Source organism: Argentina silus (assembly GCF_951799395.1).
Source record: "Argentina silus genome assembly, chromosome: 7".
NCBI classification, from domain to species: Eukaryota; Metazoa; Chordata; class Actinopteri; order Argentiniformes; family Argentinidae; genus Argentina; species Argentina silus.
In genome coordinates, this window is record NC_139661.1 from 17,549,704 (window position 1) to 17,570,053 (window position 20,350).

Sequence of the window (20,350 nt, forward strand, 5' to 3'; positions counted from 1 at the left end):
TCTTGTAACTGTGTCATTAGCCGAGAGTGTTATGTCTTATTTATGTTTGAGAGAGTATGAGAGTATTCATTATAGACCCGACTATAATATAGGATGCACCACACTGTTATCATGTAGCCTATAAGAGAACAGAACACACTATTTAAAATATGATATTATTGTAAGATATTGTATTCCATTCTACTATTCTATTCTAAAATGCTCTTTCTGTCAACAAACAATACACTGTGTTGTCTCTAGACGTTGTTATCCTGTGTCCCCTTATTCATCCATGAGTGTGTGCCTTCTCCACTAGATGGGAGCATGGTAGCTTCTTTCATTCAGGCTACCAATAGTAAACATTGTGCTACACTACACTGGTAATACCATTGTATTATCTGTATTGTCTTGAACATAATACTGTTCAACACCTACACACACACACACACGCACACAAACACACATTGCTTTTCAACAACTACAATAATGAGAGCCATCTCTATTCATCCAAAACACACTGCTCTATAAGCCTATTGTCCTATTGCAATGAGTGAGCTATTCACTGCCATATTCCATAGGTATTCCAATCCAATATATGAGATTTTCAGATGCAATGTTAGTACAATCAAATTGCAATTCTTGTCACTGTATTCTCATGGTTGTAGATTAAATTACCAGAAGTAATACAGTATGGTAGGCTAGTAAACCCTATGTGTTTTCCCAAGATAAACCCAATAACCATTCCCTACATTGTGTCTGTGTGTGTCTTTAATATGCTATGCAACCCATTCCAGTAGCCCAACAACATCAACACACAGGAGATGTTTTCCTTTGTTTCTCAAATACATTTTTTTTTATTTTCTAGAACCATTTTATTATAACTATTATCAAGAGCATTATTACATATAAGTTCCTTCGATAATGAAACATGTCTTACAAAAAAAATAGAAATGACATCAGTCAGGGTGACCAGATTGAGTTCAAAGGTCATCTGAAGAATTCAAAATGGCCTCACCAAAGATGGCTGCCTAATCATCATATTAACTGTTACAGTAGTAATAATAACTACAATTGAGATAATACAGAGGCTTGTGAAATAAGAATGTCCAGTACAAACATTATTTACAAAGTGAAAATGGTTGAAATAAAAGCATTACCTTGAAAGTACAGAAAAAGTTGAGTCAAATCACCTGACAACAGCAACAACCAATCCTAACGGTTCTCAAATAATCTAACAAACATCAACAACCAATCTCAACAATCTTCAGTTCATCAAACTATAGCAAGCCAGACAGAGTAAGGTGAAGTCGCCCCGAGACGCCGACCCTGAGTCAGTCCTGTGTTATGTCACTAATGGTTCAGGTTAGCATATGGGTGGAGTTAATCTGATCCTAGATCTGTGCCAGGGGAGGCTGGCGGAGGTAGAACTAGGAGGATGGGCTCATTGTAAAGCATGGAATGGAATAATACCACGTGTTTTGATACCATACCTCACTCCATCCCATGCATTACAATGAGGCGTCCTCCGATTTCTACTTTGGCCAGCCTCCACTGAATTCTGTGCCTATGGGGAACTTCACCCAGTAGCCAATCGGACCTGAAGGTTTAAAGTAGCACCCTGGGGCTTGGGCTAGCCAGCACTTGCCCCAGCTTGGCCCTGGCCATAAACAACCCCTAGCTACTGGCCTACTCCCTAGACACTGCCGTAGATCTGAAAGGATCGGGTTGCACTGGGTATGCTATAATACAGTGAAAATTGCACCAAGTCTATCAGGTGGAGCTCCTACTATCTCGATTGTACCAATCCAATCCTTTCAGTCCTACAAGTGTCTCAGGCGAAGGGGCTAGGGGATGTTTCTGAAAAGGGCCCTACGGGTAAGAAACACTAGCCGTTTTGTGGCATGCGGTAGCACTTTATAACATCTTCTAAGGACTTAGTCATTGCATTTCTAATACATCATCAGAATATGTGATTGGGTAATGCTTCGGTTCACCTCGTTCAGCATCAACAGGGTCTTTCATGGAGAACAACAGATCCAGAATATGAGGCAGTCTTTCAGAGGGAAGGGTGACGAGGCAAAAAAATAAATAAATTTTAAAAAGTGCAGAAAAAGGGGTCTAGTTTGTGTCCTCAATCAAACCCTAAAGTGCCGAGTAGACGTTCGACAAAACATTTCCGCTCTCACGGGTTAAACGACGTTCACTGTTGTTCAACGCTGTACGGCATTAGTGGCATGAGCCTTGCTTTGTTGAGACCATGTAATAAAGATCTACCTGGTACTCAAACCTGACCACAGTAGTTTGTTTACAAAATAAATATCTAGAAATACTATTCCTCTGAAGTGTTAAAAGAGCTCTATTGTTACGATTACATTGCACATTATATTATACTGTATTATTATTATTGTTATTATATCATCTTTAAGTACAACTATCCAGCATTTCACTGTGTCTGAAGTCACACAGTTCATCCTACGACAGAGTCGTAGTGGTTTTACTGAAACTATACATGAAGAAAAAACAACTAGTCATAATAATAAAAAACACTGTACAGTTTTACACACCTTTGGAGATGTTTGTAGAGCGTGGTTCGTACAAAGTAGTTGTGTTATCTTCTCCAATATGCTTAACATTTGGCAACACCGGCACTGCTATATCAAATGTTGAGTGTATTGTCTCCTACAGTTCTCAGTCAAAATGTGATGCGTGCAAACTTTATTTAAAAAACATTTGACAACAAATAAACAACAACAAAAATAAAACATCCACATTGGACCAGGCTAGGCTTCTCTGAGCCAGACTGAGGTCAGGTCCGGACTCCAGCATGGCTGGTCGACAGAACCCTCCCGGACGCGGTCAGAGATTCTCAATACAGACCATGGACCGCATCCTTCTGAAAGGCAGCAAAAATGTGAGGCGCGCACACGCTCTTCTGTGTACATATCCATCCTTCTAGACTCTCTAGGACACACACACACACACACACACACACACACACACACACACACACACACACACACACACACACACACACACACACACACACACACACCTCAAATGCTCTTCTGTGTACATATCCATCCTTGTAGACTCTCTAGGACATGCGAATACACGTGCACACGCACACACACACACTTCAAATTATAAAAACTAAATACAAAAAAAAGAAAACCAGAAAAAAAAGAAAAAAGGGTATGGGCATTTTAAGTTGTAATGTTCACAGTTGCAGCAGGGTGGGTATTTGGGGTGGTGGGCGAGAGAGAGGGGAGGAGGGGGGGTTAGTTAAGTGAACTTCCCCGCCCTCTACAAGTTGGCGAGCTCGTGGGCAACAAACTGTTTCAATCGCTCCAGGTACTGTCCGTAGAGCTCCACATCGTTGTGGCCGGCGCCCTCCACCCACAGGGGCTCCACGGGTCTCTGGCAGCGTTCGTACAGCGCCAGGCCGTGGGAGAAGTCGATCACCTCGTCCTCCGTTCCGTGGATCACCAGCACCGGAGACGTCACCTTGGAGATCTTGTCGATGCTTGGTGGGTGTGCCGAGGGGAGGAGACACACACACACACACACACACACACACACACACACACACACACACACACACACACACACACACACACACACACACACACACACACACACACACACACACACGGAAAGAGAAACAAGAAAACAGTTAGGCAAGTCTATCGTTCACTATGATGACACAGATGATGTCGACAAGATTAGAACCCAATGTGAGGAAGTTGTGAGGAAGTTGGTAGCTCGGTTCCTCAATGGAGGTGAAATGCCATGAGAGGACAACCACTAACCACCAGAGGGCGCTGTTGAGCCTGGAGGGCCTCCAAAGGTGCTGATTTTATACCCAAACACATTCTGATACTCCTACAACTGTTCAATATGATCGTGTTACAGCTATTACTGCCACTGCATTGTACTGTACATGACTGTAGCCAATGCTGAGAGCAGATCATGGTAAACACTGAACATATCACAACACATATTGTTTTACTGTTCTATTTTGTAATTTTTGCTATTTTCTTAATATTTTGCTTATTATATATGTATATATTATATAGTTCTTTATGTTGTTTTTTTATGTCCCATGCAACAACCTCACCAAGTCAGTTTCCTGTATGTGGAAATACACCAAAGCCTTCTGAGCCTCTGTATTATGTAATATATTACAAATAGTCATGAACAGGGTGCGACTAAAGGAGTGTGTCAGAGAGAGAATGAAGAGAGAGAGAGAGAGAGAGAGAGAGAGAGAGAGAGAGAGAGAGAGAGAGAGAGAGAGAGAGAGAGAGAGAGAGAGAGAGAGAGTGTGTGTGTGAGTGAGTGACTCACTTGGGAAAGGCGTCGAAGCAGTAGGTTTTCTTGGTGTCAGGGAAGGCCACTCTCATGCCCGAGGTGAGGGGGGAGTGCAGGATAACGGCGGCGCTCTCGTAGCGAGCTGCCAGGTCCACCGACGGCACCGTGCCGATGCTCTGACCGTACACGATCACATTCTCTGGTCTGATGCCGTACCTGGAGGACAGAGACATGACAGAGTCAGAACAGCATGGCACAGACACACACACACCTCATCACCTTCGCCACCGTCTCTCTTCATCACAAACACACACCCTTGGGCGTATAACCCTGATCAGCTACAGGGTTATATGCACCTGACATCTGATACTGTGACTAAAGATGATGATGATGGTCATCACCATCATCATCATCATCACACCACTCTGGTCAACGGTCATATCTGAGCATGCCCTATGATAAGACGCTATCTTAGTCAGCAAGAGAACAGAGGAGATTAGTTCGACTGGCACGCCCACAGGGCTCCAATATGCATGTGCAAGAATCTGTCAAATTCGGCCATGTTTACCTTAATATTTCTAATGGGCGCAATGAGAAATAATCCAATGGGAGCTTTGAATACTAGGACTAGCGTTTCCATTCAGACTGCTTACAAAACTATTTTACTATAATATTTACAGTTCTCAAAACCAGGAGAAGCCAGTCACAGGACTCCCAAGACTCAGAAGAGAGAGAGAGAGAGAGAGAGAGAAGACATTCCAGAGCTGATTATAAAGAACGTGACCCATACAGCCAGTCAGCTGACAGCCCCAGCCCTGAACCGCCGTAGGTCAGAACACGCACGTGCACGCGCAGTGTTTAGCAGCTGTTGGAGAACACAACAACACTCTAGGCTCATCATCGGTGAGAGCAAGGCCACGCTAACCACAGGCGCACTGTAAACACATAGCAAAACACTCATGTGAGAAGAATCACAGCTAGGCTAATTCTCTGACCGGAGGTCACCAAACTGGTTAGGAGTGAGACAGCATTAGAGAAGGACAGGGTACAGGCTGGCTGGGGGGGGGGCTAAAGGTCACAGAAAGGTCAAACGCTTCAGATGACTACAACGAGAGAGGACTACTGGTTTCTATATGGAGCAAAGAACGGATCCACGCGATCCTGGGCTACGTCGAACACGTGTAGAACCATCATGCATTTGGCTCAAACACTCAAGACGAGAGATATTCAGCATCAATCTCTTGTTGACAGTCATCCCTTTTGAATAGGCTAGGGGCCCCATACACGTCAGGCCACATTGCATCTCAATATGATGATGATGATGATGATGATGGAGTCTAATCCAATCACTGGCTTGGCCTCTTCCACACAAAGACATGATAGAGGCTGTCAATAAACTGTTTATGTAACGTTGATGTGTAACAGTTTAATCTAAACCATCTGATGTATACATAGGCTGTACCAGTGGATCAGGTGATGTGAACACTAGACAAGTAGCTGTGTTGTGTGCTGTGCGGTGCTCGTCTAAAGCCTGTCCTGAATAGAGCCAACGCAGCAGAGGAATGTGGTGCTCTACATAATAACCCATATTTCTACACACGTTCCACAACATTGTGCCCTTTTAAGCACGGCCACCTTGTGCTCCTGAACAAGCGTGAGGATACTTCGAACCATCTCCTCTCCTACTCGCCGAATGTCAGCTTGAACCCAGTTCACCTCACAGAGCGTGCTCCATGGTTACGACCACCCCTCCCCCCTACCCGTCCGTCAATCTAGACCCCAGAGACCAAACCAATCTATAATGCATCACATCACATCCTCTCCCTTCCATCCACCTTCATCTCTGGTCTCTCTGTGGTGGAGGTCTCTCTGTGGTGGAGGTGTCTCTGTGGTGGAGGTGTCTCTGTGGTGGACCACAGACATTGGACTAGTGTGATCAGACGCATGGTATTCTAGACCAAGGAACCCAAACATTATAAAGGGTCAGATATGTCCTAAGCCCAGAACAAGGGGCCACATTTCAGTGACATCCCATTCCAAATCAGACTTCCAATGTGGCATTAGTCACAGTCTGTCTGCTGAGACTGGTTTAATATCGTCAGAATACATAGACATTCCAAAGATACCAGAAGAACAAGACCAGAAGTCAACCCTAACAGTCCGGTTGTTTTGGTATGTCTTGTGAACAATGTGTTAAACCTAACACACTACAACAGTAGTCCTACCAAGACACACAGGAGAGAGGGAGGGGGAGGGGGAGGGGGAATGAGAGAGAGAGAGCTGAATGGTGAGAGAGAGAGAGAGAGAATGATGGAGAAAGATTGAGAGAGAGATAAAGGAAGCAGGTTAATAGGGTATAGTGTACTGTGTACCAACTAAAGAAGAGGATCTACGTCATTAATGGCCTCTATCCCTCCAGCCATCCCTACCTGACAGAGACCTGAGCTGTGTGTGTGTGTCACCCCAGACACTGATGTCTTTGTGTTGGCCTAAAGGCAACATCCTCTCATACCATATGACGCTCAAAATCACATGAGTACCTAAACCTCTTACTGCTATGGGCTGCCCTTGTGTTTGTTACAGGTAACTGCTATCGGGACCTTAATTTGTCTACAATCAATACGATTGATCAGAAAGTTACTTTTCCCCTCCTGGGCAGAGGCTGTTGTCTTTGCTGCTGCAGTACCGCCTCTATCTACAATCTCTTCTCTGTTGCTAGGCTACCAGTCAATATTAGACAAGGAGGATTGACTGCTGGAATGCCTCCAAGTCAAAGTGAAAAGAAAATGATATAGCACTATTCTATAGAAACCTCTCTCTCTCTCCCTCTCTCCTCCCCACCCCCACCCCCAATACACACCCTTTCTGAACAGGAACCAAAACAGAAACACAGAGTGTTTTGTTTTTTTCTGAGGGCTTGGCTAATTCTGCTCTTCCGTGTGCTGTCCTCTGTCCTGCTCTTCTCCCCCCCCCCCCTCTCTCTCTCCATCTCGCTCCCTCCCTCCCTCCCTCCCTCCATTTCTCCCTCTCTGGGTGGTGAGGACAGCAGATGGTACTGCCACACACCCAGGTGAGGGGCCTCTATGAAATATCCCTGATACTGGCTGTACTCCCTGGCACTAGGTCAGGCACCAATAAACCCTGTGTGTGTGTGTGTGTGTGTGTGTGTGTGTGTGTGTGTGTGTGTTGTGTGTGTGTGTGTGTGTTTCCATCCAGGTAGATAGCCACACAGCTGTGTGGGACACACCTGCTGACTCATAACTGAGTCACCTGACTAGGCAGATAGAGATACAGGGCCTCGCCCTGCCCCAGAACAAAGAAGCATACAGACGCAGACACACACAATTTACATTTATGGCATTTAGCAGATGCCTTTATCCAAAGCGACTTACAGCAAATACATTTGTCTAAGTAAGTGAATCCTCTATCCATCAGTCATCATAAGAAAAAGTAATCTATGCTAGGACCAGGGGCTATTGGCAGTCACAATGCATTTATTTACAGGAGAGAAAGTTGCACAGGGGAGTAGTGGGGATGAAGAGGTCTTTTGGAGGGACAGTTAAGATGTAGCCTAAAGAGTTGGGTCTTCAATCTACGGTGGAACACACACACACACACACACACACACACACACACACACACACACACACACACACACACACACACACACACACACACACACACACACACACACACACACACACACACACACAGCAGACTACATCTCTCCCAGCCTCATTTAACGTGCATAGTAGCAGCAGCAGCAGCAGGCCTGGAGACATGCAAAGAGAGCTTTTGATGTGATAAACAGAATCAAGTCGATTTATGTTCAAAGTCAGCTGGGTTGATCTCTCTAACAGGCTCACAGCTTCCTCATTTAGACACAGATACACAGACACACAGACACACACACACACACAAACACAGACAAATGACCTCATCCTTTCCAAAATTCCCCCATCACTTCTCTGGAAGCACCCTATGTACTATGACTAATATGACCTGCAATCCAAACACACTACTACTACTACTACTACGACTACCACTACGACTACCACTATGACTACCACTACTTCCACCACCACCACCACCTGCACCTGGCAGGGTTACAGCTGGGCCCCTGGCCTCCATTGATGGCCCCTTCTCCATGGTCCTTATCTGACCTCATTTAGTGTTGTTGTGACAGTTGGGTCAGACAATTGTGCATGGTTTGGGTCAGACAATTGACAGCCAAAGTGGATGTGTGTTTTTGTGTGTGTGTATGTGTGTGCACGTGTGCGCCAGTGTGTTGTAACGGTAGAGCACAGGACCGACCGTGACGTACGCCCGCCGCCCGCCCAGCCACAGGACCCATGCACCATGGGACCATTAAACAAAGACATGGGGGGGGGGGGGGGGGGGGGGATTGATGACTCTGTTTAGATCAGAGCTTTCTGTCAAATTAACTCATTCACAAGAGAAAGTGGGGCTCTGAGGCAGTTCCCTCAATGGGCTGATCCAGGGCCAATCCAACTGTGAGTGTGTCAGTCAGTCAGCCAGCCAGCCAGCCAGCCAGTCAATCAGCCAGGCAGAGAAGAGGCCAAAACCAACAAAGCTCTCTGTCACGATCGCACGCACGACTTGTGCATTGCATAACGTACGGATTGCATGACCAAGAACACTAACACGATGATGGCGTTGCCACATCACCTCCCCGACACCGATGCACCACGCCACCAGCCCTGTCCTGTATCCATGTTTCCTATTGGCTCCCCCCTGCGTACCGACCAGCGGGAGCCTGCGTTGGCGGAGGAGATGTCTGTGCCGCTGCTGCGGCTTCACGCTTTAACGGGATCGGGTACGGCGTTTACGACGCAAGGAGGAGTCGTCACGCAGTGGCGGAGACACGACTGCAGTAGCACGGCCTTGATGGAAACAGACAGTGCTAGACCGCAGGCAGCTAGTACCTCCTCCCTCACGTGCTCCTCGACAGGCACGGCTTATCGACCGTGTCACAGTGTTAAGAGAGAGACCGATTGTGATGTAGGCCACATTCTGGACTCGAGCCCCGTATCGGAGTGACAGGGAAACAGTTTGTTGTTGTTGTTGTTGTTTTCTTCCTCTTCTTCTTCTTCTTCAGCTTATAACAGCTCAAGGGGAGTTTCAGTGGTTGATTAAGAGCCAAGGCTGTGGGGGTTCATACACAAAGAGCCTTGCTTCTACCAGTTCCACCAGTAGGCCTGGTGTAGCATACAGACAGCCATTTAACCTGGGGGTAACAGCTTCAAACAGCCAGCAAATTAGCAGCTTTAAATAAAGAACGTATCCAGTCAGAGACCCCGAGAGCGTTATGCAGAGCTCAATCAGTGTGCAGAATGGGAATCAGGTTTTAATGAAGCAGGAAATGGGGTCAGTGTGTCCAAGAACCACACACAAACTGTCCTGTCATCTCTGATACGAACAGCGATGAAACTGTGTCATTTCCAATCCGAGTCTCACGAACACACACACACACAAGCGCACACACACACACACGCACACACGCACACACACATCCCCCTCTGTCAAAGGATAATTTGATAAAGCCTGATTCTGTTGTGCTTTGACGGAATGAAATTTAAAAGCTGATTTTCTGTGCCTGTCACGGGTGTCAATGTTTGTGTGTAGGCCTAGCCTGTGTATGTGTGTGTGGGGGGGGGGGGGTTCTTTAGAGCAGTGTGTGTGTGTGTGTGTGTGTGTGTGTGTTTGTGTGTGTGTGGTTTGAGAGGAACAAGTCTGACAAGAAGAGAAACAGCACACAAACACAAAGCATGTGTACAGAGCAGGGCGCGCGCACACACACACACACACACACACGCACACACAGACACAAATGTGGTAATGTGTGTAGGAGGAAGATCAGCCACAGAATGGCTATATTCAAAGAGATGAGACAACGCCACAGTAGAAATGGTGAGCCGACAGACAGGTTTCACAGCCACAGTATTTCCTACATGTGGGGTCTGTATGGTAATGAGTTTCCTGTTTAACATAACTGGGACTTCCTCCTGGGGACAAGGGGGGCTATTTATAAGAAGGAACCACTTATTCCAGTCAGTGTCAACAGTGGGCCAATTTGTCCCAGAGTGGCACTCCATAATATTAGTCAGCCATTTCCCTGTCCTTCTCTCTCTCTCAAGTTCTTTTCACTTCTTCTGTAGGCATCTCTCACACACACACACACACACACACACACACACACACACACAGCATAACACGCGGATGCACTCATGCTCACATGAGCTCATGCTCACACACGCTCACACACACACACACACACACACACACACACACACACACACACACACACACACACACACACACACACACACACACACACACACACACACACACACACAGCTGAGCTTAGATTGAAGGAGGACGGGACAGGACGGGGGACTTAACCATAGATCTTTAAATCCACAGGGAGAAGTAGTATATGTGTGCGCGCGTGTGTGCGTACGTGTGTATGTGTGTTTCAACATGGGGGCCCCATCTGGGACCCAGAACAGAGCTGCCAGGAAGCCAGCTAGATAAAATAGACTGCAGAGGGGGATGGGAGAGGGAGGATGTCAGGGAAGACAAAGAGAGGAGGAGAGGAGGAGAGGAGGAGAGAGGGCCGTGCGTGAGGTTATGTGGGGGATCGATTAATTGATGGATGGATGGAAAGAGGAACAGATGGACAGAACACCATTGCCTGGAGAGTGGGCGGGCAGTGGCCCTCCGTCCTACGGAAGCACAAGATGAGGAGGAGAGATATGAGCCTAGCCAGCCTGTAGACGCGTCCTAACACAACCGAATCACAGCTACTTCTCTGAAAACGCCACCCGGCCACATCCACGCACGCAATCCACGACAATTTCCTCTCTCCTACCTCTTCCTCTCTTATCGCATTCTCATCACCTCCTCATCTTCCCACCACATCAATTCCGACCAGATCATCCCCCTCTTTCCCCCTCTCCACCCACCAAACCCACCATATCAAGCCCTCTTTTGTTGTTTTCATTTCAACCCCTTCTATCTATCCCCATATCAACCCCCACCCACCATATACCGCCCTCATTCCACCCTCCACCCTCCCCAGTTCCCACCACCCTAGACAGTGCCCCCCCCCCCCCCCCCCGACACACACACACCTAAAGTGGTTCCTTACCGTGTTCGGAGTGCCTGCCAGGCCGCGTCCACGTCTGCGTACAGGTTCTTCTCCGAGGGTTTCCCTGAGCTGGCCCCGTAGCCCGAGTAGTCGTAGGAGAAGACGTTACAGTTGATCCGGGACCCCAGGCCGATGTAGAAGCTGCTCATCTGTCCCAGGTCCACGGCGTTGCCGTGGGAGAAGAGCAGCGTGTAGCGCGCGCTGGGCGAGCAGCGGACGAACATGCAGGCGATGCGGTTCCCACGCGTGGTGCGCGTCATGAAGCACTCGATAGCGTCCTTCTCGCGGGCCGAGTACTGCCAGTCGGCGCGCTCCGACAGGTGAAGGGTCCAGCGGCTGCCGCTGTCGTCGGACATGAGGGAGTAGGTGGGCTCCGGGGGGAGGAAGGCCAGCTTGGAGGCGATCTTACTGGGGCACGGAGGGCAGCAGAACAGGCAGCACAGCTCGCTCAGAGACAAGTGGTTCATCCTCAAACACTGAAAGGGGAGGGGGGAGGGGGGAGGGGGGGGGAGACAGCAGTTAGCCGAACATCCATACTACTCATGTATTTTAATAGTGGATCGTGAGACATGTTGACTGGCTTGATTGAACCTAAAGACAGAAGCTAATATAAAACTGGATATTGGAGAGTTTTAGTGTTTTGCGTGAGTGTGTGAGTGAGAGAGAGAAACAGAGGGTGGAAAGTGTGTGACAGAGAGTGATTGTGTGTGTGGATTGTAAACCTCATGTCTTGTGTCCATTGCAGGGAAACACTAAGGACAGTCATGAAGAAGCTAGCACATTGTAGAGTTAATGATGGCCACTTTCAACATATGCCCTGCCCCCCTCCCAAAACCACACACACACACAGCTGTGACTCACACAGCTGAGTCTCCACGGATGCACACCTGCCTCCCAATTCACCAACAGACAAATCATGAGTCCCAGACACACGCTGGACTATAACAACTGACACCACTCAGCTTGGACACCCACCTAGGCTAAGCCTAGGTGCCATCTCAATCTCAACAGGGTTGAAGCTCAAATTTCATTCAGCATCCCTGAGGATGGATCACATCAGGTGAAACCAGAAGCCAGCCGCCCAACAGTAGAATCTCAGGTCTTTCCTTGATTCCTTGTGTCCTCTCTCTCCTCACCTCCTTTTCAAAACCCATCGGAGCTCAGAGGGGAGGAACCTCAGACATCCTCCAATGTGTTTTGAGAAAGAGGTAGGGAATAAAGGACGCAAGAATGCAGGGAAAGACTTTGGAGACGTGGCGTAGAGTGCATCGGTTCTCAGAGCTGTTGTCTTGACGACTATGTAAACAGGCATATGTAGCTGAGTAAGTGGAAATGCAGATGAACTCCCTCAGGTCTGAAGGCAGGGATGGTTATACATGCACTATTGATTCCTCTCCCCATCCATGGCCTGGCTTAGCCTAGCATCGTTAGAGAGCTAGCTACAGCACTGACACTGACTGACGAGCATTTATATATAAATGGTTTATTACTCAGAGTACATAGAAGAGGGTTTCACCTCCTACTCAGCCTCAGGCTGGCTTTTAACTTGCTTTTAGTAGAAGTTCTGGGCTATTTTGCGCTTCGTGCCCTGTGGCAAAGTGAAGTCTTCGTTGTGGGTTGGTTTTAGGGTTCGACCTAGTTGGGCTATCAATAAGATGGTGTGTGTGTGTGTGTGTACACAATAGTTCTACAATAAGACTGAGGTCAGGAGTAATCTGCCAACACATTTTACAAAAAGCCCATCTAGTTCATGTCCCATAATAATAATAATAATAATAATAATAATAATAATAATAATAATAATAACAATAATAGAATAATAATAATAATAATCCATAATCGGCTTTTTAGTGGTTTAGTGGAAGCAGCCTGCCAGAATGGAGCCGAGCATGGTGCAGATCACCTGCGCTGGGCAGGTGCAGGCAGGCGAGAGGTTGACAGGCTGCTGGAGACAGGACTCATGGCCAGGTCACGCTACCACAGTACTAGGCTAATGGTCCATCTTTCATCACCATTTTTCTACACAGACAGTCTACAGCACACATACAGATAACAACCACTTCTCCTAACCTATAATATGGAAAGTAGGCTCCAAACAAAAATAAGAATAATGTGATGGAAAGGTTTAAATACGGGACGTTTTCTTTTCAGGGATTAGTCATACCCACTAGACAAGACGTCCTAGAGGACGCATCACTTACCTGGCAAAATTACCGCTTGTATATTTGATGTTGATCGATGTTGCGCAAATGATTACCTATTATTCCCGTATATTAGCAGCTGGGTACGTAGCAAGATAATGACGGAAGAAGCCGAGATAAAGCTCGGATATCCTTTCCTTTTCTGATCTTCCCTTCGTTCGCTCGCTGGCAGGGTACCGTCTTGACGCTTGATGCACACTACCCAAACCAAGCACCGACTGCTTCTTGTGACTCAATCTTGCCAACATGTAGTCTGGATAATAATAACTAAGACTGCCTTGAAAGACGTAACATGTAAAATAAATGTGATGTAATGTTGACAATTGTCAAAGGTTCTGACGTTAATTGAATCCTTGCTGAAAATTATGTGTCTCTTCTTCCACGGACAATAATTGCTTCTCGTCCCTACTGCTGCGGCTCTCTCCGTCGGCTTGTGTTTTCTCGGAGGAAAGCAGAGTGGTAAAAAAAAAAAAAACAGAAGAAGAATATATATTTTTTGTTTTTTGTTTTTGACGGAAATCCTATTTGACCAATAGGATAAAGCACATGTGAAGTGACCACCAATGACACTCCCGTATTCACCGCAAGTGGGCGGGTAGTGTCAAAAACACAGGCAGAGATAACCTAATAATTTGATTGGCTTATTAGGAAACCAATAAAAAACTACTATTTTGTAGCAGAACCCAATCAGATTGTTCAAGGCGCTGCCTCTTTTGTTGTGAATGACGTAATTATTTTTGTGTTTATGGGGTTTCTGAGATAAAAACAAAAATGGGGAAAATAAAAGGTGGTTACAATATGTCAACACTGTGTGCATTTGAAGTTATTATTACTCTGATGGGGTTGCAAAGTTCATGCTAGAATGTTACGTGACGTCACTCATGATAGACCCGTATTCTTCCGGGTTACAATTCAGCATGGCATGTGTCCTGTGATCTCTGAAAAATATATTTTTTTGTAACATGTAAACATCAAGATGAGTTCTCAAAAAGGTAACGCCTCACGATCGCGTGCCCAGAAGCACCAGAACTCGGTCGCTTACAAAAATGATAAGTACGGAGCAACTATTCAAGTGAAGGTATGAGATCTCATCGGCACGCCGTAGCAAAACAACATAGCTAGCCTAGCTAAAATAACTTGACAGCCTGGTAACTAAGCAAGCTATTATGTCTCTTGTCTAGTTTCAGCGGGTTTATTTAAATTAAGTGTCATATGAAGTCCTGTGCTGGGCATATGCCTCCCTCGTATATCAGCCGTGGTCCGTGACTGTTTGTGTCTCTTGTGATATGATTGCAGAAAGCTAACTCAAAGCTGCACGACGGGCTATGCTTACGCTGCAAGGAGGTTCTTGAGTGGAAAGTCAAGTACGGCAAATACAAATCCCTTACCCAACCTCGTAAATGGTGAGACACAGACACACACACTTGCGCTCTCTCTCTCTCAGTCAGACACACACGCACTCACTCACAACATGCCGAATACACTTGCAAAGGATGAGTGCAAAAGAAGCTGCTGTCAGTCACATAGCATTTCAGTACTTGCACACAGATAGAAACATCTTAATCTATCTCTGCTCTTGTATCATACCCCTCTCTTTAATCTCTCTCATCCTCCTCTTCCTCCCTCAACCTTTTGGCTTGCAACAAAGACAGAGTGAAGCTTGTTTGGATTATTGTTGTGTAAAATGAAGGGGAAAGAAGGGGGTGTGGGAAAAGGAGATGGTTATTCAAGAGGTGTTTCTGTGTGTTTCTATGCTCCTGTGTGGTTCAGTGTGAAGTGCTTTGAGAAGGCTGTGAAGGATGCATATCACGTCATTTGTAAGCCCTGTGCCGTGAAGCTGGACCTGTGTTCCAAGTGTGGGAAGAACGAGGAAATCGTCATTCCGTGAGTGCTCCCACGCCATTGTGTGTGTGTGTGTGTGTGTGTGTGTGTGTCTCTTTCTCTGTGTGTGTGTGTGTGTGTGTGTGTGTGTGTGTGTGTGTGTGTGTGTGTGTGTCTGTGGGTTAAGCTGTTGGAGGCGTTGCTGGGGAACAGTGGTGTCTGTTTCGGGGAGAGGGGTGGGGGGGCGCCAAAGAGGATTTAATTGTTCAGGGAGCCGCCTGTCAATGAAAGTCCAGACAGTGTTCCCGTAGTCACAAATTACATGTTTTATAAATTACACTTTTAAGTTTTTATAAATGATATACTACTGTGTTGTATTTGATGATTTTTAGATTTACAGGACCTGATTTACAGGACTTGATTTTCTTCATACTTTGGGCAAATGTGAAATGTATATTTGTTGTCTGTGAGTTTTTAAAATGTATTTTAAGCAGTTAACTAGCAAAATGTGAAGTCCTACAAAATCCCCAGTGGTACATAATACAATAGCGCCATCTGGTGGACATAGTAGTCATTTCAGTGTGTAGAAATCAAGGTTTTAAGATGTTTCTTGATTTTTTTTATTTATCCCACTGCTCATAGGGTAAGGAAGGCGGGAGAGGTAGAGGAAGAGGAGGAAGACACCAACCAGAAGAAAAAAGGATGTGGCCGGAAGAAGAAGGATGTGGATGAGTTTGACAGTGATGATGATGACTTTGGGAGTGATGAAGATGATGATGATGAATTCTTTAGCAAGGACTCGGGGCCTAAGAAGGAGGCAGCAGCTGGAGCCAAGGCCTCTCTACCTGACGTGTCACGTGTTCGTTTCCAAGACTAAAAATAACCAATAAGGAACATCCACAACTGTCCCTTTCATAGAGCCCCAGAGGCTTGTAATGATGTCATACTTGTTTAACTAATTTCATTTTGTTCATATCTTTATCCCTTGTGATTATACATACTTTTGATTTGAATCATCATTCCACACTGTAGATTTCTACTCTGAATTAACAATACAGTAACGCACTGTTTTGCATTAGGGACATAAAACCAACAAACCCTGTCTTGATCTGACTGAAGTGTTTTCTAATAAAAACCCTACTCAGGTCACGATGTGATGATATGTTTATGGAAGGGTGATCCTCTTAGGTATAAATGAGAAGTGTTGCTGGCCAAAGGTTATTAGGGGAAAAGTCAAACACAGGAGATTTGTTTATGTAATATGTAGTGTCTAAAATCAAGCAAAGTTATGAATAATGCATGTTCCAGTATTGGTGTAGGATGTACAGTACTTGACATGTCAAAATCTTAGCTCTATGGTTCCATATATTGGTTGTCTGGACATCCTTTTGTCACCTACTCTATAAAGTGTTATGGTCTCTTTCTCTGGTATTGGAAAGAGGAAGCATGTTGTCTTCTTTTGGCTTCATACTCCAACAGTTTAGATTTGAAATCAAACATCTACATTCATGAGGCTCAAGTAAAGTCTGCTAAAATCAACAGTTTGAAACATCATTAAAAAAAGAAAGAAAGCACTGGTCAGCTCAGCAATCGCAAACGGGATGGTAGGCCAAGGAAGACTTCAGTCGATGACCATAATAAAAACATTAAAAATGTTGATGAGGAACACTCTCCAGGAGGTAGGCTTGAATGTGTCGGAGACTATCCGCAGAATACGTCACCAGCTGAACTACAGAGACTTCGCTGCAAGGTACAAACCACTAGTTATCTTCAAAAAGGATCGTCAGGTTACAGTTTGCTAAAAAGTAAACCTAGTAGTACGTAAAAAAACCTGCAGAGGTCTGGAAAATGGCCTTGTGGACAGATAACACAAATATGATCATGTACCAGAGTGATTGCAGTTTGGAGAAAAAAGGATCTGCCCAAGATTTACAATATACCACCTCATGGTTTGGGCATTTATAGCTGTCACAAGCTGTCACAAGCATTTATAGCTGTCACAAGAACTGGCTAACTTGTCTTAATTGAAGATGTTACTGCTGACTGCAGCAGCAGAATGTATTCTGAAGTGTACAGAAACATCTTGTCTGCTCAAGTACAAGCAAATGCCTCCAAATTCATTGAATGGCACTTCAACATACAGTAAGACAATGACCCCAAACATACTGCCATAGCAACTAGGGAGTTTTCAGAAAGTTATTGACCTGCCATGTCAATCTTCAGATTTAAATCCAATTGAACATGCATTCATTTCCTGATGATACGATTTTAGGCAAAAAGACCTCAAAACAAACAACAACTGAAGATGGCTGCAGTACAGGCCTGGCAGAGCATCACCAGAGAATATACACTGTGTCTGGTGGGGTCAATGGATCGCAGACTTCAGACAGTTATTGCATGCAAAGGATTGTCGACCAAATACTAAACATGAGTACTTTATTTGGACATTATATTATTTTTCCCCCTGAAATAGGGGGAGTATTTTTTTTAAATGTTGTACTTTCTAAATGGTGAACCCAATCAGAAAAGAAAACCCATTGAATTCAATCTGAAAATATCTACTTTGACGCCATACTAATGGTTTGATTTCAAAACCAAACTGTTGGGAGTATCGAGCTAAAATAAGACAAAATGCTTCCTCTTTCCAATACGTATGGAGGGCTCTGTACGTGTGATATCACTGATAACTTAAGAAATGTTGAAATGTTCCACTTCTCTGTTTGTTAGGATGCCAGATTAATTGATGCTCTTATTTAGGGCCTTTGGTGTTGCTCACACGGTTTGGTTCTGCTTATTCAAACACACATGACCGATAGAAGCCTGCAATGACCTGTTTGACTCTTAACTTTCGACTGGGGATCTGCTATTCTAGCAGCCACTTGTCACTGAACCCGACTGACCTATGGAAGTTGGCATAGGTGCATAGTCTAGACCTCTCAGTCGATAAGAGACAGTGCTTTTTCATTGAGAACATCAGGTTCACCTCTGTGATTGATAATTATCATAATATGCACATTTGTCAGTTAGCAACAGCATGGAACTATGGCAGAGTGCCTCTGAAGACCGATCTCCGAGCAGCCGTCTCTCCAAGATTTGATCTATTTCAAATGTAGGCCTAGTTTGGGATTGGAACATTTAACGGAATAGGAACGTTGCCCCAATACGAGGCTTTGCTCGCGGTTTTCACTCGAGAGGGTACGTGGTCGGCCTCCCACACTGTTTAACCTACTCGCGGAAAAAAATTAGAAAAAATCTAGCGATCCTACCGGGGGAATGAGGCAATGGTTTCTCGAGCTCTAGTCGCTTAGATTACTCTGCTGCGAGGGTGACTGCATCTATCTTCCCTTTTCTGGAATGACGACAGTGCTAGATTCGGGGGAAGAGCGTGTGGAAAATGTGACGAATAGGCTTGCCTATTAAAAACCATATGTTTTGCGCGACATGACGCACACACTGTAGAACTAGATCACCCTAGCTCCAACCCTACTCCAGCCCAACATAGGCTTCGGATATTAATAACACTTGTGTAGCCCTAATTATAACACCAATAATTGATTTTCTTAATGATATCATAACATTATGGATTCCTTGCTAGCATAATACTTAAGATAAAATTGGCCTTGTCAATAGGATACGGCTGTAGTATAGTTGCCTCCTGTTCAAACTCAGAATAATACAGAATAATATTATTACAGGCTAATATTACTACAGAATGATATATTTTTTTACTCATTTGACATAGTGGGCTACTGTAAGTAGGATGCCATTTGTGTTTTTGTAAGTTTGGTTGGCCTTTGATTTTGAATTCATTAATCAAATTTGCTCTGACATTCTCTTGTGGTGTGTGTAGGTCTATTATGAGATTAGACGAGTGTTCTGTCTTTCGCTCTCTCTCTAATGATCGAAACTAAGATGCGACAACAAAAGAAACACTTCAAGGGCACGCTCATTGGCCAGACGCACTGTACAGGTGGAGTAGCGCGCTCTCTGTGATAAATGCGCACTGAAAACGCCCACTATCCTCGAGGATAAAACCGTGGGACCTTGGACTTTTTTTTATTTATTACTACACTGTGTCGAACTCTGCCCAGACTTATCTAGTAGCTATGACCAGCTCCAACGGATCCACCGTGGTTATTTCTCACGTCTACAGGGGAACATTTGTGCACTCGACCCAACACACAGCCGTACAAATTCTGGAAGATACACTTCTGGCTGTGGATACAGAGGGAAAGGTTTGCAATGACACTGCATCTTTTGATATTATGAGCAAAATAATCAATGCATTTAAAATGTATAATCTGAGAAGCAAAGGAAGATCTTGGAAATGTTTAAATAGGTTATAGCCACATGTATTACCGCTACGTTTATGTTGATGTAAATCACTAGTCTTACAGGACGAAGTCAATCTTTGCTCATGATATTTAGTTTTGTATTATTTCGACATTTTGATTTATCTTATTGTCGCAATGCCGAAGCCTTTCGTTCTATTAATGAATTGTAGAAATGAAAAGGTTGTGGGGCTTTTCCAATTGAACTCCCAACTGAAGCACCAAAACTATTTGACATTATAGGCTATAGAATGTGGCATTCTTTTGACTCAAAGGGCCGTTTGGCATTTGTGTTGTACCGACGCTTGTTTGGATAAAATGTAGACTATCCGGTTTCCTATAATCATCTAATTAAATAGACAATTATTGGTATAAGTCCAATATATTTGGTGATAATAATAATAATTCAAGAACATTTTATAAACCTTTCTGTAAAAAGTATAGTCTGTTAAAGTGTATTTTATTGCGTAAAGGTTGACCAAGCTGAGGCATGCAAGGGTTAAGAACAGCAGGTGTGTTATTACATACTATGACTAATC

At 44.9% G+C, this 20,350-nt stretch overlaps 2 protein-coding genes across 3 annotated transcripts; one reads left to right on the plus strand and one right to left on the minus strand.

Moving 5' to 3' along the window:
* Nucleotides 1–822: 822 nt before the first annotated feature.
* abhd17b (abhydrolase domain containing 17B, depalmitoylase) lies at nucleotides 823–14,058 on the minus strand. 2 transcript variants are annotated; one of them, XM_083674189.1, is made up of 4 exons: nucleotides 13,716–14,058; nucleotides 11,459–11,934; nucleotides 4,324–4,503; nucleotides 823–3,502 (listed from the first exon to the last, which is right to left on the minus strand). In XM_083674189.1, exons 2-4 carry the CDS (start codon nucleotides 11,923–11,925, stop codon nucleotides 3,283–3,285), a joined length of 867 nt encoding a protein of 288 aa, XP_083530315.1. In that variant the 5' UTR covers nucleotides 11,926–11,934; nucleotides 13,716–14,058; the 3' UTR covers nucleotides 823–3,282. The 2 variants fall into 2 exon arrangements, with proteins under 2 accessions (XP_083530315.1, XP_083530314.1); XM_083674188.1 differs by having other exon boundaries at nucleotides 13,660–14,058.
* Nucleotides 14,059–14,556: 498 nt separating this feature from the next.
* cUnh9orf85 (chromosome Un C9orf85 homolog) lies at nucleotides 14,557–16,627 on the plus strand. The gene is made up of 4 exons (XM_083672896.1): nucleotides 14,557–14,737; nucleotides 14,956–15,062; nucleotides 15,430–15,543; nucleotides 16,123–16,627. Exons 1-4 carry the CDS (start codon nucleotides 14,636–14,638, stop codon nucleotides 16,355–16,357), a joined length of 558 nt encoding a protein of 185 aa, XP_083529022.1. The 5' UTR covers nucleotides 14,557–14,635; the 3' UTR covers nucleotides 16,358–16,627.
* Nucleotides 16,628–20,350: the final 3,723 nt, after the last annotated feature.

Bases quoted from the DNA above. Each gene is read 5' to 3' on its own strand.
- cUnh9orf85 (XM_083672896.1), top strand. From the start codon at position 14,636: ATGAGTTCTCAAAAAGGTAACGCCTCACGATCGCGTGCCCAGAAGCAC. The intron at 14,738-14,955 runs GTATGAGATCTC...ATATGATTGCAG, and splicing joins GAGCAACTATTCAAGTGAAG to AAAGCTAACTCAAAGCTGCA. The intron at 15,544-16,122 runs GTGAGTGCTCCC...CACTGCTCATAG, and splicing joins AACGAGGAAATCGTCATTCC to GGTAAGGAAGGCGGGAGAGG.
- abhd17b (XM_083674189.1), bottom strand. From the start codon at position 11,925: ATGAACCACTTGTCTCTGAGCGAGCTGTGCTGCCTGTTCTGCTGCCCT. The intron at 4,504-11,458 runs GTAAGGAACCAC...TCTGTCCTCCAG, and splicing joins TGGCAGGCACTCCGAACACG to GTACGGCATCAGACCAGAGA. The intron at 3,503-4,323 runs GTGAGTCACTCA...ACACCCACCAAG, and splicing joins TGCTTCGACGCCTTTCCCAA to CATCGACAAGATCTCCAAGG.